The sequence below is a fragment of the Loxodonta africana genome, chromosome 15 (assembly GCF_030014295.1).
Source record: "Loxodonta africana isolate mLoxAfr1 chromosome 15, mLoxAfr1.hap2, whole genome shotgun sequence".
NCBI classification, from domain to species: domain Eukaryota; kingdom Metazoa; phylum Chordata; class Mammalia; order Proboscidea; family Elephantidae; genus Loxodonta; species Loxodonta africana.
In genome coordinates, this window is record NC_087356.1 from 71150491 (window position 1) to 71166853 (window position 16363).

The 16363-nt window shown below is 37.6% G+C and overlaps 1 protein-coding gene across 1 annotated transcript; it reads right to left on the bottom strand.

Moving 5' to 3' along the window:
* Positions 1-9340: 9340 nt before the first annotated feature.
* Positions 9341-10267, bottom strand: LOC100669502 (olfactory receptor 8D1-like). The gene has a single exon (XM_003418222.3). The coding sequence runs from the start codon at positions 10265-10267 to the stop codon at positions 9341-9343; it is 927 nt and encodes a 308-aa protein (XP_003418270.2).
* Between the last annotated feature and the right edge of the window lie 6096 nt (positions 10268-16363).

Genomic DNA, 16363 nt, shown 5'->3' on the forward strand with positions numbered 1-16363 from the left:
TGTCCTATGGGGTTGCTATGAGTAGGAATCATCTCACGACAAAAGTTTTGTTTTTTTATGTGTTGATCAGAGCCACTGAGTGGTGCAGCCAGTTAAGCACTCAAATACTAACTAAAAGGTTGGCAGTTCAAACCCACCCAGAGGCACCTTGGAAGACAGGCCTAGTGGTCTGCTTCCAAAAGGTCACAGCCTTGAAAACCCTATGGAGACATTCTACTCTGTACACATACGGTTGCCATGACTCAGAATTGACTGGATGGCAGCCAACTAACAACAACAGTGGTGACACGTATTGACCTCCACTAGACTGTCAGTTTGTCGAACTATGGTAGCTTTTTTCTGTGTGGCTGTGATGCTGGAAGCTATGCCACCAGTATTTTAAAAACCAACAGAACCACCAGAGATGGACCTGGGTCGCCCATGGTGGGCTTAAATACACCATGGACTACCAGAAGAATGCCTTAGAAGAGAGGAAGGTGAGACTTCTACTTGCTTACTTCAAACACATCATCGGGAAAGACCAATCACTAAAAAAGGACACAATGGTTGGTAGAGAGTCAATGAAAAGTGTTGGCATAGTGATGGATTGACACAATAGCCTAACAATGGACTCAGATAAAGCAATGATCATGCAGGAGATGGTACAAGACTGGGCAAAGTTCCATTCTGTTATACACAAGGTCACTGGAGTTGGCATGGATTAGAAGGCAGCTAACAACAACAATTGTAACGAATGAACTACCCACCTGTAAGGTGTTAATAAGGGAAACTGGATATGATAAGATGTATCGGAACTCCACTATCATTGCAATTTTTCTGAAAATCTAGAAGTTTCTAAAAGTAAAGTTCATTACAAAATATATATATATATATATGGCTAATTTGAGGCCATCTGGATGAGTCACTATGAGTTGAAATTGACTGGACAGCATCGGGTTTTGGTTTGATAGGCCTTGCTTTGGGTTTTTTCCTGCCATTTAAAAATATAATTCCCATATTAATGAACCTTCACAAATATTAATGAAAAAATCATTGATAGTGTAATCTAGCACAAGGTAAACCAGTGAAGCTATTTTCCGAAATAGGTCCTTGTCCTTTTAATGAAACTCATAGGCGAGAGAAGACTTTGCCACTCAAAAGTTCAACTTCATAAATGATAGATTTATATTGGCAATCTCAGTGTTCTGAGATTGTGGGCATGTTCTTAGGTGACAGGCCTGAATAAATCTGTTCTGCACACCACTTTCTCCTGTTCCATTTCCACTGTTATTCTCCAAGATCATCCATTTTCAGTACAGGTCAGATAGATTAATTGAATGGGGGGATCCAGTGAGAATCATCAGCATGCCTGCATCCTTCAATCTCTTGACAGTGGCACTAATGTCTGCAATAACACCAGGAATATGGTATTGCTATTGATGCACTATATTCCTAGATAGAAGCAGTTCTAGTGGCATCCACCTGGCATTTCCTACCATGATAGTCCTCACTCCACAGGTCAGGGAACCAACATAGGAATTCTGCAGTTGTTGAGTATGTGTACTCCAATTCAGCATTTTGGAACTAGGGAAATAGTCACAACGGTCCAGAACCACTGAACCTACTGTGAGATGGACTTGAGCTAAAATTCCATTGACCACTTGACCTTCATAAGCCCCTACTCTGACTAATGGACCACAGTGACATTTGGGTCTCTCAGAATTATTATCAGTTCAGACACAGTGTTCGGTAATTTCCAAAAAGTCTAATTGTTTCACTTTCCCCAATACACAGTCACCCTGGCACAAGGTAGTAGGTCCCTTTGTAGAGGGTTCTGTGAGAAATTACAGTATACATTTTTGGCAATTTAATGGGGTCCTGCCTCAAGGATACCCAGCCTCTCCTTTATGTAAGGGGTTGTTGGCCTGTAAAGTGGCTCAAGTCTGGGAATTGATTGAGGAATCATGACCTTCTATTTTGGCGATGCAAATTAGACTTGTGTTCACCTGACCTAGAACTCTTCTATTTATACAGATCAGGTAAGAGTTTAGTAGACTCCGTCACTTCTCAGAACACCACAAACAACCAGCCAACACTGTATCTCTGTGGGTCACATTATTCTGATTACTGATTTGACTCTGCTGCTCATTATCGTACCCGCACCCACCTTGTCTTTGGTGATTATGTGCTGATACTTGGTCCCTACCACCTGGAATCTGATTATTTTCACTACATTTAAGTTTCTAATTCAGTGGCAACCTTTCCTACTGTAACATCTGACCTACAGAGAAGTGTGACCACAGAGGTCTTCAAGATGCAGAGACTACCCTTAGAATTTATTTGTTACAACTGTGGTAAAAAAAAAAAAAATTTTTTTTTTTTTAAAGCAGGTCTTATATGGTAAATTCTCTTTAACTTTTCAGTATCCCTAAGCATGTAGTTTCTTCTATAGTAAATCAAGGCTGTTCTAGAATTTCAGCTTCATTTAGTGTAGGCCACTATTTGGTCCATATTTCAGCCAGTCAACCAAAAAAACTGTCAGATACTTTTTCTAACCCCTTGAACTGAAACATTAAGCAGAATCTCTGCTTAAAGGGCCCATATCAATAAAAGTGCCCTGATTCAACTTTGTGTTACTCCCACCATCATTCCACATCTTTAATATCAGTTCTCACATATATCCCCAGAATTTCTTTTTTGCTAAAGTTTAAAAATCATGTAGTTCTTTTGGAGTGCACTGTACCTTGGTATGGGTCACATTTGTACCTCACCCTTTGGGGCATGCTTGGGTTTGAATCTAGTTTTAGCTCTAGAAGCAAAGGATAGTAGGAATGGGCCCTGCGGAGAACCAGCAGTGTCCTGCAAGGAAGTACCTCAGGGAAGACCATTACAGTTTCCTCAGGTAAGACATGAGTAATCTTGATAAATGGGGATGGAAGGGCTACTTCTATTAACGAAGAAGACTCAAAAAAGAGTTAATAAAATAATGCACAAAATTTTCATCATTTTTGTCCTTTGTAATTAAAAAAAAACACTGAGACTATTTTGTCTTTGAAGGTATGGTAGAATTGCCCTTTGAAGCTACCTGGGCCTGTCATTTTTCTGTGACATAATTTCTTGCTATCTTTAACCCTGAATGGTAATTGTTCTGTTTAATATTTCCATCTCGGGTGGGTTCAATTTTAGTAAACGATATTTTCCTGGGAAATTTTCCCTTTTAACCAAATTTTAGAATTTATTTGCATAAATATTTCCAAAGTTTTCTTTCTTCGGTTTCAACGGTTCAGTTCTGTTTCTCATCTCTGTGTATTTATGTATTCTCTTTTATCTTGATTAAATTAGCCATAAATTTGTTTTGTATTTTTTCCCAAAACCCCATAATTTTATTATATCTATTGTTTTCTACTTTATTAATTTCTTCTTGGTATCTTTTCCATCAGTGCTCTTTTTCTGTTTACTTTATTGATTTCTGTTTTTTTTTTAGAGTTAGAAACAATTCGTTTTTATTCTTTCATTTCTTCTTGGTTTATTATTCACATACAATAACATGAACATCTGTCAATTGTTCATATAATGAGATACTATGATATGTTTACCAAAAAGGCTAAAATTAAAAAGACTCATAATTCCAAGTGTTGGCAGATATCTGGAGTAATTGCAACTGTCGTGCATTGCTGGTGGCAGAATAACATTGCCAACTACCTTGAAAAACAGTTTGACGTTAATTCCTAAGGCTAAATATTAACCTACCTTACAACTCAGTGAGTATAAACTCAAGTAAAAGGAGGATACATATCAAACAAGAGACAGGTAAAAGAATATTCATAGAAGCTTTATTCATAGTAGCTCCAAACTGAACACGTTCCCAGATAGCCATCAACAGGAAAATCAGTAAATTAAATGTGTTATATTCATCCAATGGAGAGCGCACAAACTTTTGTACATGCTACAATATGGACATGATGTATAGATAAAAAATTTTGTAATATAAGCTATATAGAGAATAGTATATGATGTATGATTCCATTTACATGAAGGTCAAAAATTAAGGCAAAACTAATCAATTGTAGTACAAGTCAGAATAGTGGCTCAAACAGCTTGTGCTTGAATACTAACCTAAACGTTGGCTGTTTGAACATACCCAGTTGTGCTATAGAAGAATGGCCTGACAATCTACTTTAGTGAGATTAAAAACCAAAACCAAACTCATAAGTAGTAGTTGAGTCAATTCGAATTCATGGTAACCCCATGTATTACAAAGGATCTTCTTTATGGCAGCAGATCACAGATCATAAGGATTTCTTCTGCAGTTCTGCTGAATAGGTTGGAACTGCCAACCTTTAAGTTAATAGTCAAGTGCCAACAGTTTGCATCACCCAGGCAGTTCTCCATAAGATCAGAGCCAAGAAAACCCTATGAAGAAGTTCTACTCTGTAACACATGGGGTCACCATGAGTCAGAATCGAGTAGATGGCAACGAGTTTGGTTTTTGGGTTCTTGGGGGTGGAGATTGACAGCAAAGGAGCGAGAGAAAGCCATCTGGTATGATGGCAATATTCTATATCAGGGTAGTCATTCCATGGGTATAAACATAATTAAAAATACAAAGAGCTGTATTTTTAGTGGACTATGTGTGTATAAGGTCTCTATGAGTCAGAATCGACTCAATGGCAATGTGTTATGTGTGTATACATATCTAAAAATTACTCGAGTTGTAGTGAAAGAATGCCTTTAAAAAATGCCAGTAGTAGAAGATAAGGTGCCTTAAGTCTCCCTGCACTCAACACAGATACACACAAAACAGACTTTAAAATTATCCACATAATATTAACCTCCTTTGCTTGCATGTTATAGTCTTATTTCAGCAGAAAGAAAAAGAACATCTGTTAATGCAGTAGGGATTTTTCATCTGAGTGTGTTAAATATGTTAGTGTCATTTGTCATGTCTATCTTTTTTAATTGTTACATACTTTGCATATATTCCACTTTTATTTCTTAAGTATGCATTTCTAGAAATTGAATAACAGAAAAAGTTATAAAATTATAAGACATTGGATATACACTTTCCTTGCAGAAATTAATATTATTTAGATTTATTGCAGTTCATGTTCCCCATCAAGATTTTTTTTAAATTTACCATTTTATAGGTTAATATATCACTACTGTTTTCTTTGTATTTTAATTTCTAACAAAGTTGAATGATTTTAATGTGTTAATTTGCCTTTATATTACTTTTTTTATGATTGCTCATTGAATGACTTTTGCCTACTTTTCTACAGGATATTAATTATTTTGTATTAATTTCTAAGTAGGTTCTACATATTTTTTATTGTCAGCTAAAACCCTTCTGCTCTTTTCCATTGTTTCTGATAATCCCTTCTTGGTTGAGATGGATTATCCTAAAAAGTTTGTATTGAATGTTCTTTAACATAAGAATAGTGCTGTGTCACTTTTCATAATGCTTATTTAGGATTTTCTAATCATAATTTTATTTTTGAATTGTCTTTCTTGAATCTATTTTTCTCTAGCAGAGCATTGTCATTTGTTTTGTGTTTGTTTTCTTTATTTAAACAGTAATTTTTAGATTTTGTTTAAAATATACACAGTAAAAGATACACCATTGCAACAATTTCTACATGGACAATTCAGCGACATTGATTACATTCTTCAAGTTGTGCAACCATTCTCACTATCCTATTCCAAATTATTCCCCTGCTGTTAATTTTAACTTAAACTCACTGCCCCCTAAGCTTCTCATATAACCTGTGTTTTCTCTTTGAAGTATTTAGAATCAGTTTTTCTAATGTCTAGAGTATATGTTTGGAGGAAAGTGACAACTGTCCCTCATTCCTGATGTTTTCTCCCATGTGTAGAAACATCTATTACTCCAACATCTACTTCATACCCATAGTCACTTCGCCTGGGAAGATGGACATGCAGGATTGGTGAGTTTCAAACAAGAAATTGTTCCCAGTGTTTGTGTTCTTTTTTTTTTTTTTTTTTGAAAGTTCTCATATTGTAGAAAGAATGAATTCCCAGTTGCTCTTGGACATGCAGTCCTGCCTCTGCTGGTAGATGCCTACAGGGATCCAGCACCTTCTGTTGTTAGAGTGGCAAATTTTCCTAACAAAGAGCTCGATATCAGGAAGCTCACTTGCCTCAAAATATACCTTTACCAGTAATAAAGATGTAATAAAGGCCTACTGGTCTCTACTTGACAACTCGTTTATTTTCTAAATTGGTTCAGAACAAGGGTCCTTTCTCTTATCTTTTCAGACAAGTGAAACTTGCTGCATTAGACTAGGGGTATGAAGAAGTGAACAGCATAAGTAGGTCTGTGAACAAAAGTAACACTTAACAGTTTTAGTCCTTCAGTGGACAGAGGGATTTTGACCTTAGTGGTATGAAGTGCCTCTTCTTTTGCAATATTTTTGTAGTTTATTTTTATGCATAACATTTAACTATTGAAAATCCAGGAGGTGGCTATGTGTCTTAACGTCTGATAATGTGGGATTTTAACCCTAGAAGGTTCAATATACAGTAGGTTTTTTTCAGAAGCGAGTGAATAATTTTATGTGGTATACAATCAAGATACTAGTGCTGAATTTGAAAAAAAGGTGTATACCTCAGCAAAGGCTAAGTCCTCTGAAAAATGTGAGCTAAATGAGTTTTTGCAAAATAATGGGTCCTCCATGGTCTTCAGCAAATCTCATTTGGGTAGGCTAAACCAAAAAAAAAATTTTTTTTTTTTTAACCGAACTTAGCAAGCTGCTTAGGAGTAGCTGAATATGGATGAAGCTTAAACTTGAACTATGTAGAAGAAAATTTTTCTCAAGCATGCAATAATTTGATTGTAGGTATACTGGACTGAATGGTGTTTCCCCCAAAATCACGTCCCCCCAAAACCTATGAATTTGGTCTTACTTGGAAATAAAGTTTTAAAAGATTTAATCAAGATGAGATCATAAGGAATTATAAAAAAAAAAAACAATTTTTTTTGTTTCTTATAGTGGTCCATAAATCCAATATGGTTGGTATCCTTATATAAAGAAGGAAATTAGATACAGAAATGTAGCTATCCTGAGAGAAATCCATGTGATGACAGAGGCACAGATTGGACTAATGCAGGTACAACTCAAAGATGGCTGGTAAACACCAGATGTTAGGAAGGCGCAAGGAAGGATCGTGCCCTAGAGTATCCAGAGAAAACATGGCTCTGCCAAGACCGTCATTTCAGGCTTCTGGTCTCCAGTACTGTGAGAGAATAAATTTCTCTTTCTTTAAGCCACCAAGTTGATGATCATTTATTATGGCGGTGCTAGGAAACAAATCCAATAGAGAGTCTTTTCATATATTCATATAAAGGCAAAGCAATCATTTGTTGTTTTCACTTATTTTTCAACCATCTCTTCAAGAAATATTCCACTCTGGGACTAGTAGAGCAAAGTGGTTAGGCTGCTCCAAATAGTGTTGCTCTTTTATGTTGCTTTAAACTGCCTTTAGCACCCAGTCAAGAAACTTTGGAGAGGCTAACCTTGATTTCTGTGGCTTGTCCACTGGCTCAAGAGTAAACTCCCACCAATGGATCAAGTTGTCCCTGGATTTATTAAATGCATTAAGTTCTGACCAGGCATTTAGATTTCTACCATCTACATTGGAGCTTCACCTTAAGTTGGGTGATAGATGTTACTAATGAATCAATAATAATGGGTGTACAAACCATAAAAAGAATATTGCATCTTATTATATTGAGAAAAAATAGCTTAATTAAATGATTGTAAACCTAAAGACAAAGAAGGTAGTTTATAGATCTAGATATGAAATACTCTGTTTCGAGGATTCAAGTCTGCTTAGGAAATCGAGTGATTTATAAAGAATGTTTCAGTTTTATAATCATAACAGGAGAAGAAGAAAAATAAAAATGAATACAAAATAAAGGAGAATAAGCTCACTAAAATGAGATAAGAGAGTGAAGATGACACATTAGAAATATGTGTAATAGAAAATGATAATTTGAAAGCCAGAAGCCTTGATCCAGGAGACTCTTGATAACTGCAATATTAAACAGGCTTATGAGAAGACATATTCTGGGTGAAATTATTGAAAGAAGAGAGCTAGACAGCTAAACTTTTTAGAACAGAGATTTTTGCAAACCAGAACCTACTGATTTCATATTTCCAAAGTTGGGAAACTTCCTCAAGATAAAATTGAGGTAGTTATATTGTAAAAACTAGTATCTTGGTAAATAGGAAAATCTAATTTCAACAAATACTTCTGTGAAATAGAATGAAGAGAACCAATTTGAGATGGAAATTAAAATGTTAGAAATTAAGCTGAACATTAATTGAAGAGAAAAACACCCAAGAGATACAAAACACAAGAGACATGTTTCACTACTACCCCCCCCAAAAAGCAGAAGGAAATGTTACACAAAGTCTGGAACATGGGAGACCCCAGGAAAGCCACTGTCTTATGGAGCACATGGTCATTACTTGGACTATAAGGGTGCTTGTTCAGAAACATCAACCACAGCTTCAGTTCCAGAACCTGCTGAGGGTGATTCTCCAACAGAAATATATGTGGGGGTGAGACCTTTCCTGTGAAGTTGCCTAGATGTTTGAGGCTGGTTTCACACACCTAGGCAACTCCATTGGAACAGGTAGTAGAAATCCTAACCATGACACAGTACTGAAAATGTCTGTTCAGAAGTCCCTTAATGCAGAATTACCATGCTTAAATGGGGCGGGGGCAGGCGGAAGAGGGTGGCGAGTTAGTGAGAGTTAATGGTAAAATGGAAATTAAGAGATTTGAATATGTTGAACACAGAAAAAAAAAAGAGGTGGAAGAATAAGATCTGTTGACTAGGACTGCCATTGTTGTCTGGTTACTATTTTCTGTAGTTTTTTTCCCTTGCGCATATGACATGTTCCCTCAAGAATTTATGGAAATCTGGGATCAAGTTACATATCTCTTAGCATTTGTAGCAGGACAACTCAGTACCCACATAACAGGTATTCAGTAAACAAAGGCAGGATATGGGGAAGAGAATAATAATATTGGAGAAACTCTGGATTTTTATTACTTTCCTATCACAGTAAATCACAGAAAACTATCTAAACCTCAGTTTTTCCTGTCAAAACATAAAAACACTAATAATAATAATAACATAATAACACTAATTCATTGCTTTACTAAATACTTTTTCATTGCATTGAGAAAACTAAATTCAGTTATTTATGGGACAGAATATTCTAAATACACATGTATATTAAAGCAGAGTAGCACATAAAAATGAACAAAAAGAACACATTTTTATGGGAACCATTAATATCTCCCATCTGTAAGTATTCAAAATCAAGATTCACCTCCCCACCAAAACCTTACTTAATGCTTTCTTTACATCCTTGTTCCTCAGACTATATATTAAAGGGTTCAGCATGGGGATCACTGTGGTATAAAACACTGAGGACACCTTCTCCTGTTCCAGTGAGTTACTTGAAGGGGGCTTGAAATACATGAATGTGATAGACCCAAAGAAAATCCCCACAGCCATGAGATGAGAGCTGCAAGTGCCAAAAGCTTTTGACCGGCCCTTTGAGGACCGGATATGAAAGATACAGCAAAAGATAAAGGCATAGGAGATGAAGACAGCTAGAGTGGGCACTAAAGTGTTAAACCCTGCAATGATGAAAAGTAGAAGCTCATTTAGGTGTGTATTAGAGCAGGAGAGATTGAGGAGGGGAAGGATATCACAGAAGTAATGGCTGATGATGTGGGATTTACAGAAGGACAGTTTCATCATGGCACTTGTATGGGCCAAGGCAGACAGAAATCCTAGGATGAAGACAACTAACACCAGTAATGAGCAGACCCGAGGGGACATGATCACATTATAAATCAGAGGGCTACAGATTGCAACATAGCAGTCATATGCCATTGCTGTCAAGAGGTAGCCTTCAGCCACCACAAAGACCGCAAAGAAAAAGAGCTGTGCCACGCACTCAGAGTAAAGGATCATATTATTCTTCCCTAGGAAGTTCACCAACATTTTGGGGGTAATCACAGAGGAACAGCAGAGATCGATGAAGGACAAGCTACTGAGGAAATAGTACATGGGGATGTGTAGCAGAGGGCTGATTGCAATCAGGACAATCAATCCCAGGTTCCCTACCACAGTTGCCACATAAATTCCCAGGAACAGGAGGAAGAGAAGCAGCTGGAGCTCTGGCTGCTCTGTTAAGCCCACTAAGACAAACTTGATTGTTGTGGAGAGGTTTCCTCTAGACATTCTTCTTTGGGGAGCTGTGTGGAAATGAAAAATAAAAATTACATTAAAATGGATCTTAATTCCCCTTATAAACAAAGTCAGACTTGCAAAACAGAGGTTGACAGGAATAGTAAGACTGAATCGTAGGTTCTTCTTGACTCATCCTTTCTGGCCTTGATTCCCCACCATAACTCCTTAAAACACCCTGAGCCTTCTCCAAATTGGTCCAGAGTTTTAATTAAAAAAAAAAAGTCTTTCTCTGACTTACTTAGAAACTCTAATCACTTGAATTTGGCAGCAAAACCATAGCCCCCTTCTATGGAGAAAATTATTGGCAGGCATTTTTAGTCAGTTAAATGGAAGAAAAGTTCACCAGATGAATCTAATCAGTCTTTCAATTATTTGATTTTCTGTTACTTTGGGCCAGAAGGCACTTCCACATCAACTACAAACAAGGAGAGAAAGAGGCTTCAGGGCTGACAATGGCACTCTTACTCCTAACTGGAGTGATGGTGGGAATTAGGTGGGGTGTGAGGCATCTCATTCTCACTGAAATAAAAAAAAAAAAAATGACTCTTACAACACAGTGTAGCAGTATTCCAGAAGCAGAAATGCTCATGTAATACCTCCTGGCCTTCCATTAAAACAAGGATGAGGCAGGCAGAAGGTTTTGCCACTGGAATCACTGAGGAAGGACATTGTATTGGAACCCAAGTGCTCTCTAGCTGTAAAGTTCACAATGAGAGTCTTCTCAGACCTCAACCACTCTCACAAATGTTTGCTCTGACCCTGTCAGTGATCTAACCCATTGCTGTTGAGTCAATTCCGACTCATAGTGACCCTATAGGACAGAGCAGAACTGCCCCATAGGGTTTCCAAGGAGCAGCTGGTGGATTTGAACTACCAACATTTTGGTTAGCAGCCAAGCTTCAACCACCGAGCAACCAGGGCTCCAGCAGTGGACTACAACCCTCTTATTTATGCAAACTCAAACCCCAGTGAACAGCCTATATTGTGATAGGACAAGGTGATTCTGAGGCTGTCTGAGAAGAGCATTGCTGATTGGTATTAACCTTGAACTTTGGGAAGCTTGGTGCCCTTGGCCTCTGGACATGACGAAATAAGAGCGTATACTGTGTATTTCCCAGACAAAACACAGAAACCTAGCTAAGCTACCCTTTTGATGACTCCAGGTGGAGTCATTTTGGATAGATGTGTGTTTCACCAGTATTCTATTCTGTTTTCCTATTTAGAAACATCCAATAGTTACACATTATCTTCAAGAAAAAAATCCAAATTTCTTAGCTAACATTTAATATCTATAATAATGAACTTCCAGCTTAACCTTTAAGCTTCTTTATGCCAACCCCCTACATCCACCCAAGCTTGCTGCACTCCAGCCACTTAGGACAGTTTGCATGTCACAAATACACTGGAATGCACATCGCAAATACTCCGGGAAGTTTCCTTCTCCATACACCTTTTAAATGCTCCTCTCTCTGCCTCTCTGTATACATCATTTGCAGTATTTTCACTCATACTTTTTAACTCAACTTAAACCTTATCCCCTTTTGAAACCACTGGCATGCTCTGTGACCCTGTAACACTTTGCATATACATTTATTTTAGAACGCAGTGGATTATACAATGGATTTTGTTTTTTTCTCAAACTCCCTGCACTAGGTTTGTTGTTTTTGTTAGGCTCCATAGAGTCAGTTTCGACTCATAGTGACCGTATGCACAACAGAAAGAAACACTGCCCGGTCCTGAGCCATCCTTACAATCATTGTTATGCTTGAGCTCATTGTTGCAGCCACTGTGTCAATCCACCTCATTGAGGGTCTTCCTCTTTTCAGCTGACCCTGTACTCTGCCAAGCATGATGCCTTTCTCCAGGGACTGATCTCTGCTGACAACATATCCAAAGTATGTAAGACGCAGTCTCGCCATCCTTGCTTCTAAGGAGCATTCTGATTGTACTTCTTCTAAGACAGATTTGTTCATTCTTTTGGCAGTCCATGGTATATTCAATATTCTTCGCCAACACCACAATTCAAAGGCGTCAACTCTTCTTCAGCCTTCCTTGTTCATTGTCCAGCTTTCACATGCATATGATGAGATTGAAAATACCATGGCTTGGGTCAGGGACACCTTAGTCTTCAGGGTGACATCTTTGCTACTCAACACTTTGAAGAGGTCCTTTGCAGCAGATCTGCCCAATGCAATGTGTCTTTTGATTTCTTGACTGCTGCTATCCATGGCTGTTGATTGTGGATCCAAGTAAAATGAAATCCTTGACAATTTCAATCTTTTCTGTGTTTATCATGATGTTGCTCATTGGTCCAGTTGTGAGGATTTTTGTTTTCTTTATGTTGAGGTATAATCCATACTGAGGGCTATCGCCTTTGATCTTCATTAGTAAGTACTTCAAGTTCTCTTCACTTTCAGCAAGCAAGGTTGTATCATCTGCATAACACAGGTTGTTAATGAGTCTTCCTCCAATCTTGATGCCCCGTTCTTCTTCATATAGTCCAGCTTCTCATATTATTTGCTCAGCATACAGATTAAATAGGTATGGTGAAATAATACAAGCCTCATGCACACCTTTCCTGACTTTAAACCAATCAGTATCCCCTTGTTCTGTCCAAACAACTGCCTCTTGATCTATGTAAAGGTTCCTCATGAACACAATTAAGTGTTCAGGAATTCCCATTCTTTGAAGTGTTATCCATAGTTTGTTATGATCCGCACAGTCAAATACCTTTGCATAATCAATAAAAAACAGGTAAACACCCTTCTGGTATTCTCTGCTTTCAGCCAGGATCCATCTGACATCAGCAATGATATCCCTGCTTCCACATCCTCTTCTGAAACCAGCCTGAATTTCTGGCAGTGCCCTGTCGATATACTGCTACAGCTGTTTTTGAATGATCTTCAGCAGAATTTTGCTTGGGTGTGATGTTAATAATATTGTTCTATAATTACCACATTTGGTTGGATCACCATTCTTGGGAATAGGCATAAATATGGATCTCTTCCAGTCAGTTGGCCAGGAAGCTGTCTTCCATGTTTCTTGGCATAGACAAGTGAGCACCTCCAGTGCTGCATCTGTTTGTTGAAACATCTCAATTGATATTCCATCAATTCCTGGAGCCTTGTTTTTCACCAATGCCTTCAGAGCACTTTGGACTTCTTCCTTCAGTACCATCGGTTCCTGATCATATGCCACTTCTTGAAATGGTTGAATATCGACTAATTCTTTTTGGTATAATGACTCTGTGTATTCCTTCCATTTTCTTTTGATGCTTCCTGCATCATTTAATATTTTCCCCATGGAATCCTTCACTATTGCAACTCGAGGCTTGAATTTTTTCTTCAGTTCTTTCAGCTTGGGATAGACCGAGCATGTTCTTCCCTTTTGGTTTTCCATCTCCAGCTCTTTGCACATGTCATTATAATACTTAACTTTGTCTTCTCGAGAGGCCCTTTGAAATCTTCTGTTTGGTTCTTTTACTTCATCAATTCTTCCTTTTGCTTTAGCTGCTCGACATTCGAGAGCAAGTTTCAGAGTCTCCTCTGACATCCACCTTGGTCTTTTCTTTCTTTTCTGTCTTTTCAGTGACCTCTTCCTCTCTTCACAGATGATGTCCTCGATGTCATTCCACAACTCGTTTGGTCTTCGGTCACTAGTGTTCAATGTGTCAAATCTATTCTTGAGATGGTTTCTAATTTCAGGTGGGATATACTAAAGGTCATATTTTGGGTCTCGTGGACTTGCTCTGATTTTCTTCAGTTTCAGCTTGAACTTGCATATGCGCAGTTGATGGTCTGTTCCACAGTCGGCCCCTGGCCTTGTTCTGACTGATGATATTGAGTTTTTCCACCGTTTCTTTCCACAGATGTAGTCTGTCCATGTGTATAGTCACCGTTTATGTTGGTGAAAGAAGGTATATGCAATGAAGAAGTCGTTGCTTTTGCAAAATTCTAGCATTCAATCTCCGGCATTGTTTCTATCACCAAGGTCATATTTTCCAACTACCGATCCTTCTTCTTTGTTTCCAACTTTCACATTCCAGTTGCCAGTAAGTATCAATGCATCTTGATTGCATGTTAGATCAATTTCAGACTGTAGCAGCTGATAAAAATCTTCTATTTCTTCATTTTTGGCCCTAGCGGTTGGTGCATATATTTGAATAATAGTTGTATTAACTGGTCTTCCTTGTAGGCATATGGATATTATCCTATCACTGACAGCGTTGTACTTCAGGATAGATCTTGAAACATTCTTTTTGACGATGAATGCAACACCATTCCTCTTCAAGTTGTCATTCCCAGCATAGTACACTATATGATTGTCCAATTCAAAATGGCCAACACCAGTCCATTTCAGCTCACTAATGCCTAGGATATTGATGTTTATGTGTTCCATTTCATTTTTGACAATTTCTAATTTTCCTAGATTCATACTTCGTACATTCCAGGTTCTGATTATTAATAGATGTTTGCAGCTGTTTCTTCTCATTTTGAGTCATGCCACAGCAGCAAATGAAGGTCCTGAAAGCTTTACTCCATCCACGTCATTAAAGCCGACTCTACTTTGAGGAGGTAGCTCTTCCCCGGTCATCTTTTGAGTGCCTTCCAACCTGGGGGGCTCATCTTCCAGCACTATATCAGACAATGTTCCTCTGCTATTCATAAGGTTTTCACTGGCTAACACTTTTCAGAAGTAGACTGCTGGGTCCTTCTTCCTAGTCTGTCGTAGTCTGGAAGCTCAGCTGAAACCTGTCCTCTACGGATAACCCTGCTGGTATCTGAATACCAGTGGCATAGCTTCCAGCATCACAGCAACACACAAGCCCCCACAGTATGACAAACTGGCGGGCATGTTGGGGGCACTAGGTTTAAAGCTCTTCAGTGCAGGGAAGAGCTTTAAACCTATATCTACTCATCTTTGTGCCACTACTGCCTGAATCATAATGGGAATTCCATAAATATTCATTGGAGAACTATATTCTGTCCATGACCAGTTCTCAAAGATGGTTGGGTTGTTGGAGTAGAGAAGATCAGCCAACCACATTTTTAGTTTTGCACACCTTCACTCTCCACCATCTTTTAATCGAGTTAATATCCAGTTAAATTAATGATTCTCCTCTTATTTCAGGTGTTACATTTCTTAAATTGTTACATATCAAACACAGATTTGTAACTACCCATAAGCAGATAAATATGAACTTGTGTACTATTTTTATTTTTGTGCTGAGTTGTTTTTTTCCTTTTTCTTTGCTGCCTGTCCCTTGCTCCCCATGCACAGAGCCTTTAATTAACTTCTCAGATAAGTTTACACACACACACACAGAGTTGTGTCATTGTCCACACAGAGGCTAAGAAGATATTATCACACACAATTTTTTTTGCATGTTCCTTTCTTATTCAAAAATACTTTCAGAAAATTCTTCCAAAGCAAACATGTAGCTCTAGTTTATTATTTTAAATAGTGGCATATAATTAAATGATGTAGATATAATGTCATACACATGTTGGTGTTTTATTTTTATGAAATAATATTCAAGGAGAGGTATTTATGGGTCAAGGACGTTGTGATTTTTTTCTTTGTGTAAGTAATGTTAGATTGATTTCCAAAAAGCTTTAATAATATACCTTTTTGGTAACTATACATGAATACTTTTTTTTCTTATGTATACCCTTTTCCTTACACTCTTACTAGTAATATGTATTGTCTTTTTTTTTTTTGTCCTCATGTTGGGTGTTACATGATTGATGATTGAGTGATAGTCACCTTGCCTTTTTTTTTTTTTTTTTTTGTCTTCTGGAGAATTTAAACATATTTTCATACGTTTTTTGGTCATCACTTACTACCCATGGCCTTTGATCAATTTTCTATAGGCTTGTTTATCCCTCTCTTATCCATTTGTAGATATTCCTCATTTGTTACAGAAATTAACTTTCTCTCTGCACTGTTATCTTTTCTTAAATTTATTGTTTATGTGTTGATTTTATTTATGATGTCATTGCCATTCAGATTTTTAAAATTTTAAATAGTTGAGTATACTTAGTTGTTTTGTTAGCTTGTCTTTTGCTTATGGTGTCTAGATTTTGT

Bases quoted from the DNA above. Each gene is read 5' to 3' on its own strand.
- LOC100669502 (XM_003418222.3), bottom strand. From the start codon at position 10,267: ATGTCTAGAGGAAACCTCTCCACAACAATCAAGTTTGTCTTAGTGGGC.